This window comes from Oncorhynchus kisutch, linkage group LG7 (genome assembly GCF_002021735.2).
Source record: "Oncorhynchus kisutch isolate 150728-3 linkage group LG7, Okis_V2, whole genome shotgun sequence".
Lineage (NCBI taxonomy): Eukaryota > Metazoa > Chordata > Actinopteri > Salmoniformes > Salmonidae > Oncorhynchus > Oncorhynchus kisutch.
In genome coordinates, this window is record NC_034180.2 from 51,779,432 (window position 1) to 51,805,682 (window position 26,251).

Below are 26,251 nucleotides of genomic sequence, written 5' to 3' on the forward strand. Positions count from 1 at the left end.
TTCATCTCCTCTTCACTTCGTCTCCAATCATTTTCTCTCTCTCTGTCTCTATCAAATGTTCTCTCTGGTTCAGTCTCGTCTTTCCATCTAATCTCTTCTTTCATTCTCACAACCTCTCTGTCTAACACTAGTACATTTTGGTGAACCTGTTTCACTCTCTCATTCTGTCTTCTAAACGCTTCTTTCGCTCTTTCAAATTTGATTTTGTATTGAAACTCTTTTGTTGTCATATCTTCTTTCAGTCTCTCAACCTCTCTCTCTAACTCTTTTACCTTTTCGTTAACCAGTTTGACTTTCTCATTCTCTCCAATACGCATGTCTCTTTCTCTTTCAAATATGATTTCCTTCTCAATCTCTTTCAATCTCTCAATCTCTCGTTCTAACACTTTTATCGTTTCTTCTGCCTGTTCCACTTTCTTCTTCATTTCTTGTCTTTCCGATTCTGCTTTTCTCTCACGTTCCATCTCCCTTTCTCTCTCTTTTTCCCTCTCTCTCCCTGTTTCAATAGATTTGTGGTTCCAGGCCAGTCTTGGTCGCTGATCCTCCATGACTTTCTGCCATAGCCTCAATCTCTCAATCTCTTGCTTCATTTTAAAAGGTGAAATTAGTGATAATCTATGACCAAGACATACTTTCAAAGGATTTGCAGAGAACGATACACAGAAATACAACCTAGAGCTAGGTAATTGAATTAAACACTGGACAACATCAATAGCAGGGTCATTTTGATCAATTCATCTGGACAATTCATTCTCAATTAATGTATTGACATGGTTTGAAAAAATTACGAGACATTTTATGGTATCAATGTCCACAATGTGTACAAATACAAACACACAACCTTCTTGCCCATTCAGTTAGGGGTTTGAGAAATTCCGATTACAATTTGTGTGATGTTACAACAATGTTGCCTCTGATGTTTATGCTTGTAGAAATTACTCCTACAAATGATGCTTCACTAATGCAACTATTTACAACCTTCACAGATACAGTTATCAACAACAACAACAGTAATGACGTTAATAAGGAAGTGGATATTCAACCGGCAGAAGAAAGGCATAGGGGTTGAGATAAATGAAGGTTAGGTTCAGGACCTAGGGTTGGGTTAAGGTAAAGGTTAGGTATAGTTTCAGTGAGGTTAAGGTAAGGGTTAAGGAAAGGAATAAAAGTTAACATTAGGTTAGCGTACCGCTGTCTGCCACTATTCATTTTCAGCTGGGTAAATATACACTGCCTTTTAATAATAACAATGACATGTCTTACGTGGGCCAGTTGTAGGTCTACCATCAGTAGATCCAGCAGTTGTTTGAGTCTGTGGATCTCCTGCAGTTTTCTCTGGTGCTCCATTGCTTCTGTGGCTCTCTCTGCTTCCCTCTGTCTCTCTGCTTCCCTCTGTCTCTCTGCTGCTCTCTGTCTCTCTGCCTCTCTCTGTCTCTCTGCTTCCCTCTGTCTCTCTGCTGCTCTCTGTCTCTCTGCTTCTCTCTGTCTCTCTGCATCTCTCTGGCTCTCTGCTTCTCTCTGTCTCTCTGCTTCTCTCTCTCTCTCTGCATCTCTCTGGCTCGCTGACTCCCTCTGGCTCTCTGCCTCCCTGTGGCTCTCTGCCTCCCTCTGGCTCTCTGCCTCCCTCTGGCTCTCTGCCTCCCTCAGTCTCAGGATCTCAGCCTTCCACTCTGTCATGATACCCCTTTCTACTCTTCTTCTCCTCCTTTCATCTTTTAAAAGGGCTCTTAGATTGTCTGACTCAGACTGTAATTGTTCAATTATCTTGTCCTTCTCTGTTCCACCATTCCTCTTCTTCTTTTCCTCCTCCCAGAGGCAGACTTGAAGTCTGTCCATCTCCTTCTTCTGGTTTCGGATCGTTCGATCCTTCCCCCTCAACTCAAGCATGTGGGCTTCCTTCTCTGTATAGGTCTTCTTCTCTTCTCTCGGGAAGTGAACCTCCATCTCTGCCTGCCTGTAGCTGGGAGCAAAGGAATGTCAACACATTATTTAGGAAGTGAACTCAGACAATTTACTACAATATTAAAATAATAATTCAACTTCTGCTCAATTTAACTGTCTTTAATAACACAAATCACACAACTGTGACTTACAGTACGTGAATGTGATGAGTTAACTGTCCATGATGGCCAGAGGTGGGTCATGTGTCACTCTGGTCCAGGGCGTTACGTACAGCTTGCAGACACTGAGCCTTCCTTCAGCAAGCCGCACATAATGCCCTGGACCAGAGCTAGGTTATGTGATGAATGACTTACAGACTGTTCCACATGATAGGAGGGGGTAAGAAGACAGTCCCAGTAGGAGACGGAGATCGTCCAGAAGAAGAAGAGGTGTCCATCTCCTCAGAGACTGCAGGAAAGGTCTACAAGTTTTATTTCTGGAAAATAAAGAGATGCCTTCGTTCAGCAACAATGTGTGTTTCTATGTTTCTGTCACTAGATGGTGCCATTGTACACAACATTTACTCACCAGGTCAGTGAATTCAGAAACAGTCTTCAGAGTTGAGTCCTCAAGCTCTAGCCTACAACCCATCATGCATCAGCACAACTAATATAATAATACCTCATCACAACTTCATAATCACAGTACACCTGGATTGTGTTCACAAAGTGTTTCAGGGTAGGAGTGCTGATCTAGGATCAGGTCGCCTCCTGTCCATCAAAACGTATTTCAGTTTGATTTAAAAGACCAAACTGATAACTGATCAGCACTCCTTCTATGAGACTTTGTGAATATGAGCCTATGTGAAAGAACCTTTCTGGCATATGCTGGCTAGACAGTACACAGACAATTCAGATAGTCCGACAGACAGAAGAGTAGATACAGATGGAGTGATTGATAGCAACAGATATAACGAAGCGGATGGTTAATGTATTGTAAACTTTTGTAAATATTTGACTCACCTCAAATCACACGTGTCAAACCTCAGTCTTAGTGTTGAACCGAATAATAACTTCCGCATTAACTTTCTCTGTTCTGGAGCTGTATTGTTGCGTCATTTGGAACGCTTGAGCGTCATAATCCGTTCACCGCGCCTGCTTGATTGACAGCTAGGGGTTCTCCTGCGCATCAGTGTCCAAAAGTCGATAATGTTTAGCTACTCATAATTGATAAAGACATTTATAACTATTTTCACTTGACTTTTATTTCGTGTATTTTTGCCTAAGGTTATTTGGAATTCTATGTTGTGTGATTTGTCTTTGTATGGGCCCAAAGTTCAATGAAATAAATCCTCGTGGACCAGATTGACCCACTCTCCCCACTATTTATTATTTCTGCAGGGAGGATTCACCCCCTTTAGATAATGATGTTGTAATTTATCTGCAGAAAAACGTTGTTCTGAGCTCAACAAGCAGTAGTAGCAGTTTGCAAATCATAGATGAATGGCTCTTTCACCGATGCAATTCGGTTCCCGACGTTCATCAAAAAAGAACCGTTCAGAAAGAGCCGTTCGTTCGTGAACGACACATCATTACACTGTAGTTCTCCACCATTTCGTATCGTGAGCTGGAGGAGCGTTCGTCCAACTTCTCGTCCAAGTAAATGGCAGCGGCGCATCATCCATCCGATGAACTCCCAAGGGACTGGGAGGATAGTTCACGATGCAACAAGCGTTTGGGGAGGACATTCATTGAAACGCAATGACTGTTTTTAAATTCTTGAGGGACTCTTGCTCCAGGGGAAATCTCAGCAGCGATGTCTCTGCTGTGCGTCAGAGGTGGGATCTTTTCCTTCTTCACTATGCTTATTATACTGTACATATCGGTCACATTAATGACATTGCACTCAGGAAAGTTGTCTGTAGGCTATTGGGGAGATGCGCTTAGCCCGTTGAGTTGTCCCGTTCCAGTCCAAACATGACCTGGGATGTGAGAAGGGAGCTATTCTATAACACATGTAGATGACATGTTGTCTTTATATGTAGATTATATGTGGGTTTTATATTTCATATTTGATTGATGATTAGGCCCATGACTTTTGATTCCACTTTGGCTACCTTGCATATTGTCCTTTCTTGCTATATCTTAAACTTTATGCCCTTGTGCAGATCTTCTCTCTAAACAATAGTCATGATAGTTTGAATGAGTTGAGTAAACTACACTGTTATTAGCTTCTCAGTCTGTACTGTACTGTCCCTGGAAGACTCTCCACATAGTTCACCTAGATCCAGTCCACTTTGTACCACTGGTCAACTAATCATCCAAACCTCTGACTAGTGAATCAGGTGTGCTGGTGGTGGAATACATGATATGAGCTGGTTAGGGGGAGGACAGGTTTGAGAAGGGAAAGACTAAATGGGCATTTCTGACCAACATCCCATTGACAGCCCGTCTGACCAAAACCTAAAACGGACCCTAACCTTAACCCTAACCTTAACCCTAACATTAACCCTAAGATTAACCAAACCCATAAGCCTTAAAGGTAGTCTCATCATGGGTGTGATTCAGACTGTAGTTTCTCCCTGTGTGTTCAGTATACATCCTCTCATCATGGGTGTGATTCAGCCTGAAGCTGGAGAGGCCAGTAGCAACCAGTCCAACCACTTTATTACTAGTTGGGGATGGATAGTATCTCTAGAGGTACAGTAGGGCATTTCCATGTAAAAGGACCCAGGAGCACCAATGTTATGTTCATAGGATCATGTGTAATATGGTGTCAAATGAAATCTAAGAGTCTATATTTTGGGGAAATGCAATTCTAGATCAATTTTTCAACCAGTGAAGGCTTTGATTTCTTGGTAAACAGAATGCATCTTAGAAAAGATCACCAGAAAAAGTCTTAAAAGGTCCAATATCACCCCTGACTACACTTACATTTGGTTTTGGAGAAATCATTAACCTTCTTTACGTTTCAGAAATATTCCCTTGTGCCTTGTAATTTCGTTACCAAAAACCCACATAACTTTCAGATATTTTCACATTTGTCTTTGTGAGGAGGGAGGATAGTGAACGTTCACAGAAGTAACCAGTAATGGTTGAGCTAACAATTAGTTCTAGTGATTTTTCTGATGTATATTTTTTGGGGTGAATTATTAAGTGATTAAAACTCGTAATTCCATTACCAAAATGCTAGTGGAATTTCCAAGAAATCTGTAACCGAATTACTGCAACTGAATTGGCTGAAATGGGAAATCATAATATTCACAAACCACAATTGGGTCACCCGGGTATTGTCCTCCTTTCCACTGGCATATTGTTCAGCTCATAACAGTTTTCTTTCTCTTCTCTGGTGGTCAAATAAACAGTGTTAAAATAGTCTGTCTGGACCATCTCTCTCTGCATGCTGAGAGTGTTTGGTGCATGCTGGGAATTGTATGAGTGAGTGTTGTGTAGAGCTACTTGTCCTGCTTTTTCTTTCACATGTATTTGTCTTTATTCTCGTCCTAATGCATCATTAAGGTTACCAGCATTTTTATTTACTTGTTGGGGTAGAATTAAGTACATTGTTTTTGGCTTTGGCGGGGGTGGCGACCCACATGGGGATGCCGTCCCTGTCACTTCAGCACGGCTTTACGTGTGTTACTGAAGCTACTGTCACTGTGGAGGAGTTTCTGGTCGCCGTAGGAGAGAAGGTGGGATATGAGAATGTTGCTTATGCATCATGGATGAATAAAGCGGTGGTGGTTTTGCTTAAAGAAGAGTGTCTTGTAGATCGGATGGTTGAGCATGGTGTACTTCTTAAAGAAGAGTGTCTGGTTGATCGGATGGTTGAGCATGGTGTACTTCTTAAAGAAGAGTGTCTGGTTGATCAGATGGTTGAGCATGGTGTACTTCTTAAAGAAGAGTGTCTGGTTGATCGGATGGTTGAGCATGGTGTACTTCTTAAAGAAGAGTGTCTGGTTGATCAGATGGTTGAGCATGGTGTACTTCTTAAAGAAGAGTGTCTGGTTGATCAGATGGTTGAGCATGGTGTACTTCTTAAAGAAGAGTGTCTGGTTGATCAGATGGTTGAGCATGGTGTACTTCTTAAAGAAGAGTGTCTGGTTGATCAGATGGTTGAGCATGGTGTACTTCTTAAAGAAGAGTGTCTGGTTGATCGTATGGTTGAGCATGGTGTACTTCTTAAAGAAGAGCCCCTTGTAGATTGTATGGTTGAGCATGGTGTACTTCTTAAAAAACCTCTTGCGACGAGCAATCCCGTATCCGGGAGCGTAATCATAGCCTCAAATGCATTAGCATAACGCAGCGGACATAAATACCCCTAGAAACGTTTCCTATTCATGAAAATCACAAATGAAATGAAATAAATATATTCAAACTTGTGTCTTGCTGCTTTTTGTTCTATGTTGTTCTGTCTGAATGCTACGTCTAGCTTGTCCTATGTTGCTCTGTCTGAATGCTACGTCTAGCTTGTTCTATGTTGTTCTGTCTGTATGCTACGTCTAGCTTGTTCTATGTTGCTCTGTCTGAATGCTACGTCTTGCTTGTTCTATGTTGCTCTGTCTGAATGCTACGTCTTGCTTGTTCTATGTTGTTCTGTCTGAATGCTACGTCTTGCTTGTCCTATGTTGCTCTGTCTGTATGCTACGTCTTGCTTGTTCTATGTTGTTCTGTCTGTATGCTACGTCTAGCTTGTTCTATGTTGCTCTGTCTGTATGCTACGTCTTGCTTGTTCTATGTTGTTCTGTCTGAATGCTACGTCTAGCTTGTCCTATGTTGCTCTGTCTGTATGCTACGTCTTGCTTGTCCTATGTTGTTCTGTCTGAATGCTACGTCTTGCTTGTCCTATGTTGCTCTGTCTGTATGCTACGTCTTGCTTGTTCTATGTTGTTCTGTCTGTATGCTATGTCTTGCTTGTTCTATGCTGCTCTGTCTGTATGCTACGTCTTGCTTGTTCTATGTTGTTCTGTCTGTATGCTATGTCTTGCTTGTTCTATGTTGTTCTGTCTGTATGCTATGTCTTGCTTGTTCTATGTTGCTCTGTCTGTATGCTACGTCTAGCTTGTCCTATGTTGCTCTGTCTGTATGCTACGTCTTGCTTGTCCTATGTTGTTCTGTCTGTATGCTACGTCTTGCTTGTCCTATGTTGTTCTGTCTGTATGCTACGTCTTGCTTGTCCTATGTTGTTCTGTCTGTATGCTACGTCTTGCTTGTTCTATGTTGTTCTGTCTGTATGCTATGTCTTGCTTGTTCTATGTTGCTCTGTCTGTATGCTACGTCTTGCTTGTCCTATGTTGCTCTGTCTGTATGCTACGTCTTGCTTGTCCTATGTTGCTCTGTCTGAATGCTACGTCTTGCTTGTCCTATGTTGCTCTGTCTGAATGCTACGTCTTGCTTGTCCTATGTTGCTCTGTCTGTATGCTACGTCTTGCTTGTCCTATGTTGTTCTGTCTGTATGCTACGTCTTGCTTGTTCTATGTTGCTCTGTCTGTATGCTACGTCTTGCTTGTTCTATGTTGCTCTGTCTGTATGCTACGTCTTGCTTGTCCTATGTTGCTCTGTCTGTATGCTACGTCTTGCTTGTTCTATGTTGCTCTGTCTGTATGCTACGTCTTGCTTGTCCTATGTTGCTCTGTCTGTATGCTACGTCTTGCTTGTTCTATGTTGCTCTGTCTGAATGCTACGTCTTGCTTGTTCTATGTTGCTCTGTCTGTATGCTACGTCTTGCTTGTTCCATGTTGCTCTGTCTGTATGCTACGTCTTGCTTGTTCTATGTTGCTCTGTCTGAATGCTACGTCTTGCTTGTTCTATGTTGCTCTGTCTGTATGCTACGTCTTGCTTGTCCTATGTTGTTCTGTCTGTATGCTACGTCTTGCTTGTCCTATGTTGTTCTGTCTGTATGCTACGTCTTGCTTGTTCTATGTTGTTCTGTCTGTATGCTACGTCTTGCTTGTCCTATGTTTCTCTGTCTGTATGCTACGTCTTGCTTGTTCTATGTTGCTCTGTCTGTATGCTACGTCTTGCTTGTCCTATGATGCTCTGTCTGTATGCTACATCTTGCTTGTCCTATGTTGCTCTGTCTGTATGCTACGTCTTGCTTGTCCTATGTTGCTCTGTCTGTATGCTACGTCTTGCTTGTCCTATGTTGCTGTGTCTGTATGCTACGTCTTGCTTGTCCTATGTTGCTCTGTCTGTATGCTACGTCTTGCTTGTCCTATGTTGCTCTGTCTGTATGCTACGTCTTGCTTGTCCTATGTTGCTCTGTCTGTATGCTACGTCTTGCTTGTCCTATGTTGCTCTGTCTGTATGCTACGTCTTGCTTGTCCTATGTTGCTCTGTCTGTATGCTACGTCTTGCTTGTCCTATGTTGCTCTGTCTGTATGCTACGTCTTGCTTGTCCTATGTTGCTCTGTCTGTATGCTACGTCTTGCTTGTCCTATGTTGCTCTGTCTGTATGCTACGTCTTGCTTGTCCTATGTTGCTCTGTCTGTATGCTACGTCTTGCTTGTCCTATGTTGCTCTGTCTGTATGCTACGTCTTGCTTGTCCTATGTTGCTCTGTCTGTATGCTACGTCTTGCTTGTCCTATGTTGCTCTGTCTGTATGCTACGTCTTGCTTGTCCTATGTTGCTCTGTCTGTATGCTACGTCTTGCTTGTCCTGTTGCTCTGTCTGTATGCTACGTCTTGCTTGTCCTATGTTGCTCTGTCTGTATGCTACGTCTTGCTTGTCCTATGTTGCTCTGTCTGTATGCTACGTCTTGCTTGTCCTATGTTGCTCTGTCTGTATGCTACGTCTTGCTTGTCCTATGTTGCTCTGTCTGTATGCTATGTCTTGCTTGTCATATGTTGCTATGTCTTGCTTGTTCTATGTTGCTATTGTCTATATTGTAATTGTTTTTAATAACCTGCCCAGGAACTGCGGTTGAAAATTAGCCGGTTGGCTAAAACCGGCACTTTTACTGAAATGTTGATTAATGTGCACTGTCCCTGTAAAAATAAAAATAAACTCAAACTCAAACAGAAGCTTAGCCTTTTGTTAACAACACTGTCATCTCAGACTTTCAAAATATGCGTTACAGCCAACGCTAGACAAGCATTTGTGTAAGTTTATCATGGCATAATGCTATGCTAGGCTCTGCTGGCAGCAGGCAACATTTTCACGAAAATAAGAAAAGCAACCAAATTAAATCATTTACCTTTTTTTTTTCCTTTTTTTTTTCACCTTTATTGAACCAGGTAGGCAAGTTGGAACAAGTTCTCATTTACAATTGCGACCTGGCCAAGATAAAGCATAGCAGTTCGACAGATACAACGACACAGTTACACATGGAGTAAAAACAAACATACAGTCAATAATACAGCATAAACAAGTCTATATACAATGTGAGCAAATGAGGTGAGAAGGGAGGTAAAGGCAAAAAAGGCCATGATGGCAAAGTAAATACAATATAGCAAGTAAAACACTGGAATGGTAGTTTTGCAATGGAAGAATGTGCAAAGTAGAAATAAAAATAATGGGGTGCAAAGGAGCAAAATAAATAAATAAATAAAAATTAAATACAGTTGGGAAAGAGGTAGTTGTTTGGGCTAAATTATAGGTGGGCTATGTACAGGTGCAGTAATCTGTGAGCTGCTCTGACAGTTGGTGCTTAAAGCTAGTGAGGGAGATACAGTGCCTTGCGAAAGTATTCGGCCCCCTTGAACTTTGCGACCTTTTGCCACATTTCAGGCTTCAAACATAAAGATATAAAACTGTATTTTTTTGTGAAGAATCAACAACAAGTGGGACACAATCATGAAGTGGAACGACATTTATTGGATATTTAAAACTTTTTTAACATATCAAAAACTGAAAAATTGGGCGTGCAAAATTATTCAGCCCCCTTAAGTTAATACGTTGTAGCGCCACCTTTTGCTGCGATTACAGCTGTAAGTCGCTTGGGGTATGTCTCTATCAGTTTTGCACATCGAGAGACTTTACCTTTTTTCCCATTCCTCCTTGCAAAACAGCTCGAGCTCAATGAGGTTGGATGGAGAGCATTTGTGAACAGCAGTTTTCAGTTCTTTCCACAGATTCTCGATTGGATTCAGGTCTGGACTTTGACTTGGCCATTCTAACACCTGGATATGTTTATTTTTGAACCATTCCATTGTAGATTTTGCATTATGTTTTGGATCATTGTCTTGTTGGAAGACAAATCTCCGTCCCAGTCTCAGGTCTTTTGCAGACTCCATCAGGTTTTCTTCCAGAATGGTCCTGTATTTGGCTCCATCCATCCTCCCATCAATTTTAACCATCTTCCCTGTCCCTGCTGAAGAAAAGCAGGCCCAAACCATGATGCTGCCACCACCATGTTTAACAGTGGGGATGGTGTGGTCAGGGTGTTGAGCTGTGTTGCTTTTACGCCAAACATAACGTTTTGCATTGTTGCCAAAAAGTTCCATTTTGGTTTCATCTGACCAGAGCACCTTCTTCCACATGTTTGGTGTGTCTCCCAGGTGGCTTGTGGCAAACTTTAAACAACACTTTTTATGGATATCTTTAAGAAATGGCTTTCTTCTTGCCACTCTTCCATAAAGGCTAGATTTGTGCAATATACGACTGATTGTTGTCCTATGGACAGAGTCTCCCACCTCAGCTGTAGATCTCTGCAGTTCATCCAGAGTGATCATGGGCCTCTTGGCTGCATCTCTGATCAGTATTCTCCTTGTATGAGCTGAAAGTTTAGAGGGACGGCCAGGTCTTGGTAGATTTGCAGTGGTCTGATACTCCTTCCATTTCAATATTATCGCTTGCACAGTGCTCCTTGGGATGTTTAAAGCTTGGGAAATCTTTTTGTAGCCAAATCCGGCTTTAAACTTCTTCACAACAGTATCTCGGACCTGCCTGGTGTGTTCCTTGTTCTTCATGATGCTCTCTGCGCTTTTAACGGACCTCTGAGACTATCACAGTGCAGGTGCATTTATACGGAGACTTGATTACACACAGGTGGATTGTATTCATCATCATTAGTCATTTAGGTCAACATTGGATCATTCAGAGATCCTCACTGAACTTCTGGAGAGAGTTTGCTGCACCGAAAGTAAAGGGGCTGAATAATTTTGCACGCCCAATTTTTCAGTTTTTGATTTGTTAAAAAAGTTTGAAATATCCAATAAATGTCGTTCCACTTAATGATTGTGTCCCACTTGTTGTTGATTCTTCACAAAAAAATACAGTTTTATATCTTTATGTTTGAAGCCTGAAATGTGGCAAAAGGTCGCAAAGTTCAAGGGGGCCGAATACTTTCGCAAGGCACTGTAAGTGTTTCCAGTTTCAGAGATTTTTGTAGTTCGTTCCAGTCATTGGCAGCAGAGAACTGGAAGGAGAGGCGGCCAAAGAAAGAATTGGTTTTGGGGGTGACCAGAGAGATATACCTGCTGGAGCGTGTGCTACAGGTGGGAGATGCTATGGTGACCAGCGAGCTGAGATAAGGGGGGACTTTACCTAGCAGGGTCTTGTAGATGACATGGAGCCAGTGGGTTTGGCGACGAGTATGAAGCGAGGGCCAGACAACGAGTGCGTACAGGTCGCAATGGTGGGTAGAATATGGGGCTTTGGTGACAAAACGGATTGCACTGTGATAGACTGCATCCAATTTTTTTGAGTAGGGTATTGGAGGCTATTTTGTAAATGACATCGCCAAAGTCGAGGATTGGTAAGATGGTCAGTTTTACAAGGATATGCTTGGCAGCATGAGTGAAGGATGCTTTGTTGCGAAATAGGAAGCCAATTCTAGATTTAACTTTGGATTGGAGATGTTTGATATGGGTCTGGAAGGAGAGTTTACAGTCTAACCAGACACCTAAGTATTTGTAGTTGTCCACGTATTCTAAGTCAGAGCCGTGCAGAGTAGTGATGTTGGACAGACGGGCAGGTGCAGGTAGCGATCGGTTGAAGAGCATGCATTTAGTTTTACTTGTATTTAAGAGCAATTGGAGGCCACGGAAGGAGAGTTGTATGGCATTGAAGCTTGCCTGGAGGGTTGTTAACACAGTGACCAAAGAAGGGCCAGAAGTATACAGAATGGTGTCGTCTGCGTAGAGGTGGATCAGAGACTCACCAGCAGCAAGAGCGACCTCATTGATGTATACAGAGAAGAGAGTTGGTCCAAGAATTGAACCCTGTAGCACCCCCATAGAGACTGCCAGAGGACCGGACAGCAGACCCTCCGATTTGACACACTGAACTCTATCAGAGAAGTAGTTGGTGAACCAGGCGAGGCAATCATTTGAGAAACCAAGGCTGTCGAATCTGCCGATGAGGATGTGGTGATTGACAGTCGAAAGCCTTGGCCAGACCTTTGAAGAACTTCCTTTTTTCCCCAAAAGATTATTTTTGTAGACGAAAAAGCTCCCGTTTCTTCATCATGCTTGGCTGAGAAATCGACCGGAAAATGCTGCAACTCTAACGCCAAACTTTTTTCAAAATTTGCTCCATAATATCAACAGAAACACGGCAAACGTTGTTTAGGATCCATCCTCAAGGTGTTTTTAACATATATATTCGATAATACATCCGTCGAGGCAATTGGTTTCTCATAAGAAGCGATTGGAAAAAGGGCGACCTCAGTATTTTACGCAAGATTTTCTGCGAGAGACACCATGTGACCACATGCTATATATGATCCCTTACTGCCATTCTTCAATGGAAATGCCTAAAAAGACATCACAATACTGTAGACACCTTGGGGAATACGTGGAAAACGTAAGCTCATTCGTAGCTCATTCACAGCCATATAAGGAGTCATTGGCATGAGGCGGTTTAAAAAAATGCGGCACTTCCTGGTTGGATTTTTATCTGGGTTTCGCCTGTAACATCAGTTCTGTGGCACTCACAGACAATATCTTTGCAGTTTTGGAATCGTCAGAGTGTGTGTTCGCTGCCATGTCTAACCGGTGCTAACAACACTGAAGCTAACTAGCAAACTCACTCTAGCTAAGGCCAATTCCGGACGAAATTTTACACAAATAAGCATTTGTTTGTAAACCAGAGCAGGTGACTCTAATTTGCAGAAAGCATGGTTAGTTATCCGACTCTGACACCATGTTTGAATGTTAAATGACGAGACAGAGGCATTGATAAGAGTAACCAGTCTTGTTCAGTACATCACAACACATCCGGGTATCTCAAGCATTACTGAGTTGCAGTAATGAACATTTACCAACAGATGGCATCACTGTGCCATCTTACACCCATAACACACTTTGTTACAGATTTTAGTTTTGGAAACAGAAAATTGTGTGGAGATCAAATGTTTCATTGATGAGAAATTGAGCTGAATATTGGTCAAAATCCATCTCGTTCAATCTTTTCCCACTGATGGCCACCGGGCTTCCTCTCACTACCAAATATGCCGACCGGATGCTTCACATTTATACACGCAGTGAATTATCTGTGGTACAATGATAGAACAATCTCGGAGATGAGATCTCTTAAATCAACATCTAGCAGGATTGGATGGGTTTAACAATATTCACAGAACTGTAGCTAGGTTTCCATCCAATTGGAGACAGATTTTCAAGCGAATATTCTAAAATCCCCAAAACAATGTGCTCATTTTTCCCTCCAGAGACGTGTTTCCATCAAATTGCGTGTGATTTATTTTTTTTACCTTCATTTAACCAGGCAAGTCAGTTAAGAACAAATTATTATTTTCAAATGATGGCCTAGGAACAGTGAGGCAGGGGCAGAACAAGAGATTTGTACCTTGTCAGCTCAGGGGTTTGAACATGCAACCTTCCGGTTACTAGTCCAACGCTCTAACCACTAGGCTACCCTGCTACCCCAATGATGACGTAGTGCACATACATCTTATGGTTTCGAAATCCATCTTTGATGGAGAGGCTAATAATCTTTGTTCATTTAGAGAACTTGGTGGCCAGAAAGGCTAAACTATGGCTATTTTGTGTGTGTGTGTGTGTGTGTGTGTGTCAGTGGAGGCTGGTGGGAGGAGCTATAGGAGGACATCCTCTATGTATTGGCTGAAATGGAATAAATGGAACGGTATCATAAAACACATCAAACATATTGGAACCACGTTTGACCCCATTCCATTTATATAACCTCTTCTGGTGTGTGTGTTGTTGTTCGGTTTGCCAATGAGCAGAATCCAACATTGCATAATGATTATATCAAGCCTGTGATTCCCACTCCCGTACAACAGGTGGCGTAAGTCTACATCTGTGTAGCTTGACAACAGGCCTAGTCTGTCGAAGGAGAAAATGCGGAAATTGACATTGCGTTTGTTTTGGGGATATTTTTTGGGTGGGGGAAGGCATAAATAACACTACTCGTCAAACAATGAACAAATAACTTCACAAAAAAAATAAATGTATGATTTCTCTTTAGCTACCAAAACAAGGCTTCAGGTAAGAATCCCCCCCATTAGTCGAAGGGGTCTGTTGTAAGGCAAATGGCCAGGCATGGCCTAGCTACCTTTAGCAACTTATTGACGATAGTATCTTCTCAGTAAACCACATTTCCATCCACTGTTTTTTAATTTATTTATTGTGAAGTCGTACTGTATAAAAAGAAAAATCACAAACCCTACAGCTGTGGCAATAGATACATTTGTTCGTTTGACATGGTGGGATATTTTTTGTGTCAGTAAAATGTAATTATGTGAGAAGTAGCTTGTGGGGAAACGTATCATATCGAAGTGAATTTGTGATTCACACGTGATGCCGTGTGGTTTTGCCACTATGGATCAGCAGACCATGTAGTTTTATTAAACTACAAATTAAATATATTATGATGAATTTCACAGGGTGGTGAAAGTGCACGGTGATGAGCTTGATGCTCCTTTCCAATAAACGTCAATGGTCTAATTCTGGTGTCATGGTGACTGATGGGTTTACTGCCTTTTTGACAAATAAAAATATTCCTGATCTTATCCATTTATAAACTCATGTAGACTTAAATCAAATCAAATAATAATACTGTCTGCTGCCACTGTTTTAAAACAGATACAGTAAGTAAGTGTATATTTTGCATTTGTGAAATAATTTTTGATGTGATATGAAAGTAGAGGGCCTTGTGTTTCTAAAACCGTACCGCAAATGGGAATTTATTCAAGTTTAGATGGAGTATTTGGCTGACCGTGCCGTTTCGCCTCTAAGGAGAGCATGTGAGGTCATTGGACTATGAAGGTGTTAGCATACAGGTTCAGTTTGCTCCTAGCAGAACTCGGCTAAGAGAAGCGACTGTCTGCTCGTATACTCCCTAATGACCTTCGCTTGAAAAACTTGGAGGGAAAAAAACGGCAATATTAGGGTTTGTCCCTGTTGAGCCACCGTAGCAACAGCATAGCCAGAAACACTTCCTCAAAATAGTCGGAATTAATCAACGATAAATCAAGGAATCTGTCATTAATTTTGACGGTTTTGCCAAAGAGGTATTAGTGGCACAATTTTACATCTACCTAACATGTTTGGTGCAGTATTTCTCAAGTGAAAACAAATTGCATGGAAACTAGCCTTCTCTCCTTTGAATGACAACCAACACTTAATTTTCCCACTCCTACTAGGATTAGTACTGTTGACCAATCACTGACAAAGGGGTGTAATCCCTCAGCTACTGACCTTTGACTTGCCTCAACAACAACAACAACAAATGTGTCGGCACGAACATCCAAAGACCAAAATGAACAAAAACATCACCAAATGTTGTAGTAATATATGTGCCAATTGTTTCGCCTGTGAAGCATTCAGCTTAAAGAGTCCAGTTAGGCTTCTTCAGTCCATTACAGGGCTAGATAAAAACCCAAACCCCATATAGCTAACGTTAGCCAGCTACATGTACCTTACAATTTTAGACTTTAGGCCAGGGATAGGGAACTGACTTTCCGTGGCAATAATTGAATACATCGGAAAATAAGGGATTTAAAATAAAAAAATTAAGCAAGGGACGTGTGATTGCAGATTAGTAAAACAATTTTTTTAATTATTGGTCGTATGTATAGGATACACATGGTATACATCATCCAGGACGTGCTTGCTTACTTGTAGGTTCCTTCTGGACAATGGAACAACAAATAAATAATAATAAGATAAGAGTACGACCATAAAGTAAACGGCTCAGTAGAAAAGAATAAACATTTTAGCATCAGTATAATACAGGAAGGGACCATTTTTACACATGTTTGGGGGAAGGGTGGGGGGGGGGGGGTAACTAGCTAGCAAGCCATCAAATGATGTAACAGTCCTGCATTTCATACAGACTTTTTTTTTTAAATGTTATTTTACAGGTTTTGTGCATCACAGGAGAGATGGCGTCAGTGAAAGACAGCAGTCAAACACTCCTTCTCAATGTCATCACGAAAGATAAAGAGGAGGAAGTGAAGATTTGGGAATGTGATGATTACCCAGGTAAGGAAGGGAATGTGATGATTACCCAGGTAAGGAAGGGAATGTGATGATTACCCAGGTAAGGAAGGGAATGTGATGATTACCCAGGTAAGGAAGGGAATGTGATGATTACCCAGGTAAGGCAGGGAATGTGATGATTACCCAGGTAAGGAAGGGAATGTGATGATTACCCAGGTAAGGAAGGGAATGTGATGATTACCCAGGTAAGGAAGAGAATGTGATGATTACCCAGGTAAGGAAGAGAATGTGATGATTACCCAGGTAAGGAAGAGAATGTGATGATTACCCAGGTAAGGAAGAGCAGGTTTTCTCGTCCGAGGGCAACGGTGTCTGCTGGTTTTCATACTTACCTTTTTAGCCAGACAGATTGATTACGTTATAATTTTTTTAAGACACTATCCTATTTTTCATTTGCTGTTGTGGCTTGAGCATGGCAGATTAAAATACATACTTGTGTTATTTAGTTGTTTGCGTGCCACTTTGACATGGTTTTAGTAATAAATAAATAAATTTATCCCCTGCAAGTTGACTACTTTCAATACTATAGTTTTGATGGTATGTATATTGCAAGCTTTTGACATGTTCGTCTGTTCTCGTTCACACAGGAGAGAGTCCAGAGGCGGCGTCAGAAAAGATGGCAGACAGAAGTCAAACACTGGGGCTGAATGTCATCATTAACAGAGAGGAGAAGGAAGACATTGTGGAATCTGTTGATCCTGGTAAAAATCAGGTTATATGTTAAAAAAAAAATTAGGCCTGTCAGAGTATTCATTTATTTATTTTTATATAAAAAAATGTAGGTGCTCACCAGTGGTAGTAGAACTCATTGTAAATAGAATACATAGCCTAATTAAATTAAGGTATTAAATTAAATTAAGGTAAAATAAACCTAGGTAGAATTTAAAAAAAGGTAGCCCCACCATGGATCTCCATACACTTCAAGCAGAGAAACCTCCCATATAAAGCAGAGTTGTTTATATCCATTTTTAGTACTGCTTAATTGTGCACGTCTTTTATTATAATTTGATGCAATGATTGTGTTACACCTGTTCATCTGTTGTTCTGCTGTCATTTTACACAGGAGAGACCCCTAACTCCTCTGACCAAGTTGAGACATTTCCTGCTTCAGTCAAGCAACGTCGGAAAGTGAGCAAAGTGAAGAAGCCTCACCGCTGTCCTCACTGTGAGAAGAGTTTCCCTTTCCTTTCATATCTTGAAAGACACGTGCGAAAACATTCTGGAGAGAAACCTTATTCCTGTTCTGACTGTGGGATGAGTTTCTCCCAACTGAGTGGCTTGAACGTGCACCATCGAACGCACACTGGAGAGAAGCCTCACCGCTGTCCTCACTGTGAGGAGAGTTTCCCATTCCCATCATATCTTGAAAGACACGTGCGTAAACATTCTGGAGAGAAGCCTTATTCCTGTTCTGACTGTGGGATGAGTTTCTCTCAACTGAGTGGCTTGAATGTGCACCATCGAACGCACACTGGAGAGAAGCCTCACCACTGTCCTCACTGTGAGAAGAGTTTCCCATTCCCATCATATCTTGAAATACACCTGCGTAAACATTCTGGAGAGAAACCGTACTCATGCTCTGACTGTGGGAAATGCTTCACAACATCAAGTCATCTAACCTCTCATCGGAGAACTCACACAGGGGAGAAGCCTTACTCCTGCTCTGACTGTGGGAAGAGTTTCCCATTCCCATCATATCTTGAAAGACACCTGCGGAAACATTCTGGGGAGAAGCCTTACTGCTGCTCTGACTGCGGGAAATGCTTCACCACATCAAGCAATCTAACACTTCATCAGAGTGCACACAGGGGAGAAGCCTTGGAGCCAATTTGAGTTCAAAAGAATTGACCCAAAAAGAAAAATAACGGAAATGAAAAAAATTATTGTGAAGTAATGCATGGTGAAACTGAAATGTAAAAAACAAAAACAATTATGTAAACAAACATAATTATGTAAACAAAAAAGTGAATTGTATGAGAAAAAAAAATGTCAAATTCAAACACATTGAAAATGATTTTCAAAGCATTCAGTTGATGTTTGCATCCAATCTTTAAAGTTGATTTGGTCAAATAACTTGTTTTCGCTCTTGGCTTTTGTCCTTGCAATGACAATTTTATTCCACCTTCAAGTCATCTTATCTCTCCACCAAGTTTTGGTACTCTTGACATGGAGGCAGGGTTTAGAGGGGATGGGCGTGTCCAATGTTAGAGGGGATGGGCGTGTCCAATGTTAGAGGGGATGGGCGTGTCCAATGTTAGAGGGGATGGGCGTGTCCAATGTTAGAGGGGATGGGCGTGTCCAATGTTAGAGGGGATGGGCGTGTCCTATGAGCCACAGCCTTGGAGTGGCAGCATTCCTCCAGTACCCCCCCAACAGGACACATTCTTATTGGACAAGCACACCTGATTCAACTTGTCAACTAATCATCAAGTCCTCAAATTGTATTTTTTTACTTTAACCTTTATTTAACCAGGCAAGTTAGTTTTAAGAACAAATTCTTATTTTCAATGACGGCCTAGGAACCAGTGGGTTAACTGCCTTGTTCAGGGGGTAGAACGACAAATTTTTACCTTGTCAGCTCGGGGGATTCGATCCAGCAACCCTTTCGGTTACTACTAGTCCCAACGATCTAACCACTAGGCTACCTTGCCTCAATGAGCTGAATGAGGTGTAGGGCTAGAACAAAAATGTGTAGTGTTGGAGACCAGGGTTGGGAAACACTGTCCTAACCAATAGGTTACTTGCACAATGTCGTAAAAACAACTTCCTGGTAATAAAGGTCATGGAAATCTGTTTCCTGGCGAACGGCTTCGTTTTTAGCTACTTTTTTTGTTACCTGTATTAGATTGCAATTTCTCTCAAGTCTCCTATTTGTAGTAGTAGTGCACTATATCGGGAATAGAGTGTAATTTGGGATGTAACCTGGATTTCAGAGCAGTAAGTTGCTTGGACACTATACAGACAGACAAACAAATAAATGATATACTACAGTGCATTCGGAAAGTATTCAGACCCCTTGACTTTTTTTCCCACATTTTGTTACGTTACAGCCTTTATTCTAAAATTGATTAAATTGTTCGTGTTTTTTACCCTCATCAATCTACATACAACATAATGACAACATAATGACAACATAATTACAACATAATTACCACATAATGACAACATATTTACCACATAATGACAACATGATTACAACATAATGACAACATAATTACAACATAATGACAACATAATTACCACATAATGACAACATAATTACCACATAATGACAACATAATGACAACATAATTACCACATAATGACAACATAATGACAACATAATTACCATCAATGACAACATAATTACCACATAATTACCACATAATGACAACATAATTACAACATAATGACAACATAATTACAACATAATTACCACATAATTACAACATAATGACAACATAATGACAACATAATTACCACATAATGACAACATAATGACAACATAATGACAACATAATGACAAAAAACTAAATATAATATTTCTTGGAACTTTTAAGCCAACAATATGTTTCTGTCCATTTCTGTTTTATTTATTCCATTTGTTATTTGTTCAATTGGTTTGCTCTGTGTGTGTGTGTGTGTGTGTGTGTGTGTGTGTGTGTGTGTGTGTGTGTGTGTGTGTGTGTGTGTGTGTGTGTGTGTGTGTGTGTGTGTGTGTGTGTGTGTGTGTGTGTGAAAACCGATTTTTAGATACACTCCTGTTTCTTGCGTGTGGTCAGATTTCTCCTCGAGCTCAGGTCTCCTGTCAGGTCTCCTGTCAGGTCTCCTGTGAGGTCTCCTGTCAGGTCTCCTGTGAGGTCTCCTGTCAGGTCTCCTGTGAGGTCTCCTGTCAGGTCTCCTGTGAGGTCTCCTGTCAGGTCTCCTGTGAGGTCTCCTGTGAGGTCTCCTGTGAGGTCTCCTGTGAGGTCTCCTGTCAGGTCTCCTGTGAGGTCTCCTGTGAGGTCTCCTGTCAGGTCTCCTGTCAGGTCTCCTGTGAGGTCTCCTGTGAGGTCTCCTGTCAGGTCTCCTGTGAGGTCTCCTGTGAGGTCTCCTGTCAGGTCTCCTGTGAGGTCTCCTGTGAGGTCTCCTGTGAGAGGGTATGGTATGCTTGATGTACATCCCTTGTCTGCTTCTGTGTCAATTATAGAAAACATATTCCTTTCAATGTCCACCACAGAGCTTGGAATAGTGTCTGATAGCCAAGGATGGGAATGGATTAAAAATGTTTAATGAAGACCTGGTTGTAGATGCAGGAAGGAAGGAGACGCGTTCTGTCTCCTACAGGTGAACGTACTTTGGTGCGAAAAGTGCAAATCAATCCCAGAACAACAGTAAAGGACATTGTGAAGATGCTGGAGGAAACAGGTACAAAAGTATCTATATCCACAGTAAAAACGAGTCCTATATCGACATAAACCCTGAAAGGCCGCTCAGCAAGGAAGAAGCCACTGTTCCAAAACCGCTATAAAAAAGTCAGACTACGGTTTGCAACTGCACATGGGGACAAAGATTGTACTTTTTGGAGAAATGTCCTCTGGTCTGATGAAACAAAAATAGAACTGTTTGGCCATAATGACCATCGTTATGTTTGGAGGAAAAAGGGGAGGCTTGCAAGCTGAAGAACACCATCCCAATCGTGAAGCACGGGGGTGGCAGCATCATGTTTTGGGGGTGCTTTGCTGCAGGAGGGACTGGTGCACAAAATAGATGGCATCATGAGTTAGGAAAATTCTGTGGATATATCGAAGCAACATCTCAAGACATCATTCAGGAAGTTAAAGCTTGGTTGCAAATGGGTCTTCCAAATGGACAATGACCCCAAGCATACTTCCAAAGTTGTGGCGAAATGGCTTAAGGACAACAAAGTCAAGGTATTGGAGTGGCCATCACAAAGCCCTGACCTCAATCCTATAGAAAATGTGTGGGCAGAACTGAAAAAGTGTGTGCGAGCATGGAGGCCTACAAACCTGACTCAGTTACACCAGCTCTTTCAGGAGGAATGGGCCAAAATTCACCCAACTTATTGTGGGAAGCTTGTGGAAGGCTACCTGAAACATTTGACCCAAGTTAAACCATTTAAAGGTAATGCTACCAAATACTAATTGAGTGTATGTAAACTTCTGACCCACTGGGAATGTGATGAAATAAATCAAATCTGAAATAAATTATTCTCTCTACTATTACTCTGACATTTCACATTCTTAAAATAAAGTGGTGATCCTAACTGACCTCAAATAGAATTTTTACTAGGATTAAATGTCAGGAATTGTGACAAGCTGGCATTCAATGTATTTGGCAAAGGTGTATGTAAACTTCTGACTTCAACTGTATGTAAGTAAAGCCTGATTTTATTTTAATGATGAGGAAATGATTAAACTGTACTAAGTATCATAGGAAATTCACGTCTGTTGTTGTATGTATCTGTTGGTCTACAGATACCTTTAAAAAAATAGTAGGGGCGTGGATCAGAAAACCAGTCAGTATCTGGTGTGACCATAATTTGCCTTGTGCAGTGTGACACATCTCCTTCACATAGAGTTGATCAGGCTGTTGATTGTGTTCTGTGGAATATGGTCCCACTCCTCTTTAATGGCTTTGTGAAGTTGTTGGATATTGGCGGGAACTGAAACATGCTGTCGTACACATCGATCCAGAGCTTCCCCAACTGGGGTACGCCAAATAAAAATGTAATTCACATTTTTTTGTTTATATATATATATATAGATATATATGTATTTTTTTTTAAAGTTTCTATTCTTCACATTTTCAAACAGTCCATTTATATTTTCCAACGGGGCTATACATTTGGTTGTGGGTTTTTTTCACACCTAGGTAGCCTCATTTCACTGCCAAAAATAATCTAGTGTTCAGCGAAATAACAACACAATGTCAAATACAGGTAGCCTAGTCAAGTAATTAATATGCAATCACATTAACCGTTACTCTCTCGTGGGAATTCCACTAACGGTCTGTATGAAGCCAAACGTAGCTGCTGCTCATGTTGGTATCTGTACTGATGGTGCAAAAGCCATGACAGGGAGACATAGGCGATGATTAAGAAGTTGGAGCTCTTCTCTGTCTGCATTAACAAGGACAACACACAGGTCTTTCCATCATTGTATGATTTATTGTGTGTAAATTAACTCCAGCTTAGGGACAATGTTAAATGTTATATAGCGAAGCACCTGAGTGAGTTTGGTGCTCACTTACACAGGTACTTTCCCGAAATGGATGCCACAAACAACTGGATTCGTTATCCCTTTCATGCCCTGCCTCCAGTCCACGATATCTGAACAAGAGAGACTCACTGAAATTGCAACAAGCGGTTCTGTTAAAATGTAATTTAATTAGAAGCCACTGTCAGATTTCTGGATTTAGCTGCCCTCAGAGTATCCTGTCTTGGCAAATCGCGTTGTTAAGACACTGATGCCCTTTGCAACCACACACCTATGTGAGAGTGGATTCTCGGCCCTCACTAGCATGAAAACTAAATACAGGCACAGACTGTGTGGAAAATGATTTAAGACTGAGACTCTCTCCAATACAACCCAACATTGCAGAGTTATGTGCATCCTTTCAAGCACACCCTTCTCATTAACCTGTGGTGAGTTATTCACACCCTTCTCATTAACCTGTGGTGAGTTATTCACACCCTTCTCATTAACCTGTGGTGAGTTATTCACACCCTTCTCATTAACCTGTGGTGAGTTATTCACACCCTTCTCATTAACCTGTGGTGAGGTATTCACACCCTTCTCATTAACCTGTGGTGAGTTATTCACACCCTTCTCATTAACCTGTGGTGAGTTATTCACACCCTTCTCATTAACCTGTGGTGAGTTATTCACACCCTTCTCATTAACCTGTGGTGAGGTATTCACACCCTTCTCATTAACCTGTGGTGAGTTATTCACACCCTTCTCATTAACCTGTGGTGAGTTATTCACACCCTTCTCATTAACCTGTGGTGAGTTATTCACACCCTTCTCATTAACCTGTGGTGAGTTATTCACACCCTTCTCATTAACCTATGGTGAGTTATTCACACCCTTCTCATTAACCTGTGGTGAGGTATTCACACCCTTCTCATTAACCTGTGGTGAGTTATTCACACCCTTCTCATTAACCTGTGGTGAGTTATTCACACCCTTCTCATTAACCTGTGGTGAGTTATTCACACCCTTCTCATTAACCTGTGGTGAGTTATTCACACCCTTCTCATTAACCTGTGGTGAGTTATTCACACCCTTCTCATTAACCTGTGTCACACCCTTCTCATTAACCTGTGGGGAGTTATTCACACCCTTCTCATTAACCTGTGGTGAGTTATTCACACCCTTCTCATTAACCTGTGGTGAGTTATTCACACCCTTCTCATTAACCTGTGGTGAGTTATTCACACCCTTCTCATTAACCTGTGGTGAGTTATTCACACCCTTCTCATTAACCTGTGGTGAGTTATTCACACCCTTCTCATTAACCTGTGGTGAGTTATTCACACCCTTCTCATTAACCTGGTGAGTTATTCACACCCTTCTCATTAACCTGGTGAGTTATTCACACCCTTCTCATTAACCTGTGGTGAGTTATTCACACCCTTCTCATTAACCTGTGGTGAGTTATTCACACCCTTCTCATTAACCTGTGGTGAGTTATTCACACCCTTCTCATTAACCTGTGGTGAGTTATTCACACCCTTCTCATTAACCTGTGGTGAGTTATTCACACCCTTCTCATTAACCTGTGGTGAGTTATTCACACCCTTCTCATTAACCTGTGGTGAGTTATTCACACCCTTCTCATTAACCTGTGGTGAGTTATTCACACCCTTCTCATTAACCTGTGGTGAGTTATTCACACCCTTCTCATTAACCTGTGGTGAGGTATTCACACCCTTCTCATTAACCTGTGGTGAGTTATTCACACCCTTCTCATTAACCTGTGGTGAGTTATTCACCATTTTTTATGAACAAATAACGTTTTATATGTAAGATGGTTAAATAAAGAGAAAAATTATTTAATATTATTATATTATTATTTGTGCCCTGGTCCTATAAGAGCTCTTTGTAAACTTCCCACAAGCCGTGTTGTGACAAAAACTCACACTCATTCTTATGTTTAATAAATGTATCATATAGTGTGTGTGTGGCAGGCTTACAATGATGACAAAAAAACAACATTTGAGAGTTTTTATTTATTTATTTTACCTTTATTTAACCAGGTAGGCCAGTTGAAAACAAGTTCTCATTTACAACTGCGACCTGGCCAAGATAAAGCAAAGCAGTTCGACACATACAACAACAACAGAGTTACACATGGAGTAAAACAAACATACAGTCAATAATACAGTATAAACAAGTCTATACAATGTGAGCAAATGAGGTGAGATAAAAGAGGTAAAGGCAATAAATAGGCCATGGTGGCAAAGTAAATACAATATAGCAAGTAAAACACTGGAATGGTAGATTTGACAGTAGATGAGTGTGCAAAGTAGAAATACTGGGTTGAAAATGAGCTAAATAAATAAATACAGTAGGGGAAGAGGTAGTTGTTTGAGAGTGCTCTGACCCTGGTGCTAGAGGGGGTACTCAGCTGGAGGGTGAATATTTGAAGGGGTACGGGATTAAAAACTTTGGGAACCGCTGATCCAGAGTATCCCAAACATGCTCAATGGGTGACATGTCTGGTGAGTATGCAGGTCATGGAAGAACTGGGACATGTTCAGCTTCCAGGAATTGTGTACAGATCCTTGCGACATGGGGTTGTGCATTATCATACTGAAACATGAGGTGATGGCAATGGCTTGACAATGGGCCTCAGGATCTCGTCACGGTAACTCTGCATGACAATTTCCATTTATAAAATGCAATTGTGTTCGTTGTACATAGCTCATATCTGCCCCATACCATAACCCCACAGCCACCATGGGGCACTCTGTTCACAATATTGACATCAGCAAACCGCTCACCCACACAACACCATACACTCTGTCTGCCATCTGCCCGGTGCTGTTGAAACGTGGATTCATCCATAAAGAGAACACTTCTCCAGCGAGGCCAATGGCCATCAAATGTGAGCATTTTCTCACTGAACTCAGTTACAATGCAGAACTACAGTCGGGTCAAGACCCTGGTGAGGACGACGAGCACGCAGAGGAGCTTCCCTGAGACGGTTTCTGACAGATCTCTGACTCATTCCGGTCTCATTCGGTCCCACTTCACAGTAGAATCCTTAAACAAGTTTCTAAAGACGGTTGACATCTAGTGGAAGCCTTAGGAAGTGCAACATAACCAATATCCCACTGTGTATTCAATAGGGTCTGTGTTGAAAATCGACAAACCTCAGATTTCCCACTTCCTGTTTGAATTTCTTCTCAGGTTTTTGCCTGCCATATGAGTTCTGTTCTCACAGACATCATTCAAACATTTTTTGAAACTTCAGAGTGTTTTCTATCCAATACTAATAATAATATGCATATATTAGCAACTGGGACTGAGGAGCAGGCAGTTTACTCTGGGCACCTCTGGGCACCTTGCATCCAAGCTACTCAATACTGCCCCTGCAGCCATAGGAAGTTAATCAGCTTCCACACCTGACAGGTGGATGGATTATCTTGGCAAAGGAGAAATGCTCACTAACATGGATGTAAACAAACTGTTATTTCACAACCATGTATCACATATCACTGTTGTTTCAAAACCACATATCACTGTTGTTTCAAAACCACATATCACTGTTGTTTCAAAACCACACATCAATGATGTTTCACATTAACCTATCACATACAGTGCCTTGCAAAAGTATAAATCCCCCTTGGCGTTTTTCCTATTTTGTTGCATTACAACCTGTAATTTAAATGGAGTTTTATTTGGATTTCATGTAATGTGGTGCGTGCATATGTATTCACCCCCTTTGCTATGAAG

General features: G+C 41.3%; 1 protein-coding gene across 2 annotated transcripts; it reads left to right on the forward strand.

Moving 5' to 3' along the window:
* The first annotated feature begins 3,695 nt into the window (after positions 1–3,695).
* On the forward strand, positions 3,696–19,302 carry LOC109881635 (zinc finger protein 239-like). Of its 2 annotated transcripts, none has more exons than XM_031829286.1 (4): positions 3,696–3,718; positions 16,169–16,289; positions 16,895–17,008; positions 17,371–19,302. In XM_031829286.1, the coding sequence occupies exons 2-4, from the start codon at positions 16,190–16,192 to the stop codon at positions 18,138–18,140; spliced, it is 984 nt and encodes a 327-aa protein (XP_031685146.1). In that variant the 5' UTR covers positions 3,696–3,718; positions 16,169–16,189; the 3' UTR covers positions 18,141–19,302. The 2 variants fall into 2 exon arrangements, with proteins under 2 accessions (XP_031685146.1, XP_020329334.1); XM_020473745.2 differs by lacking the exon at positions 3,696–3,718 and adding an exon at positions 14,127–14,291.
* The last annotated feature ends 6,949 nt before the right edge of the window (positions 19,303–26,251 follow it).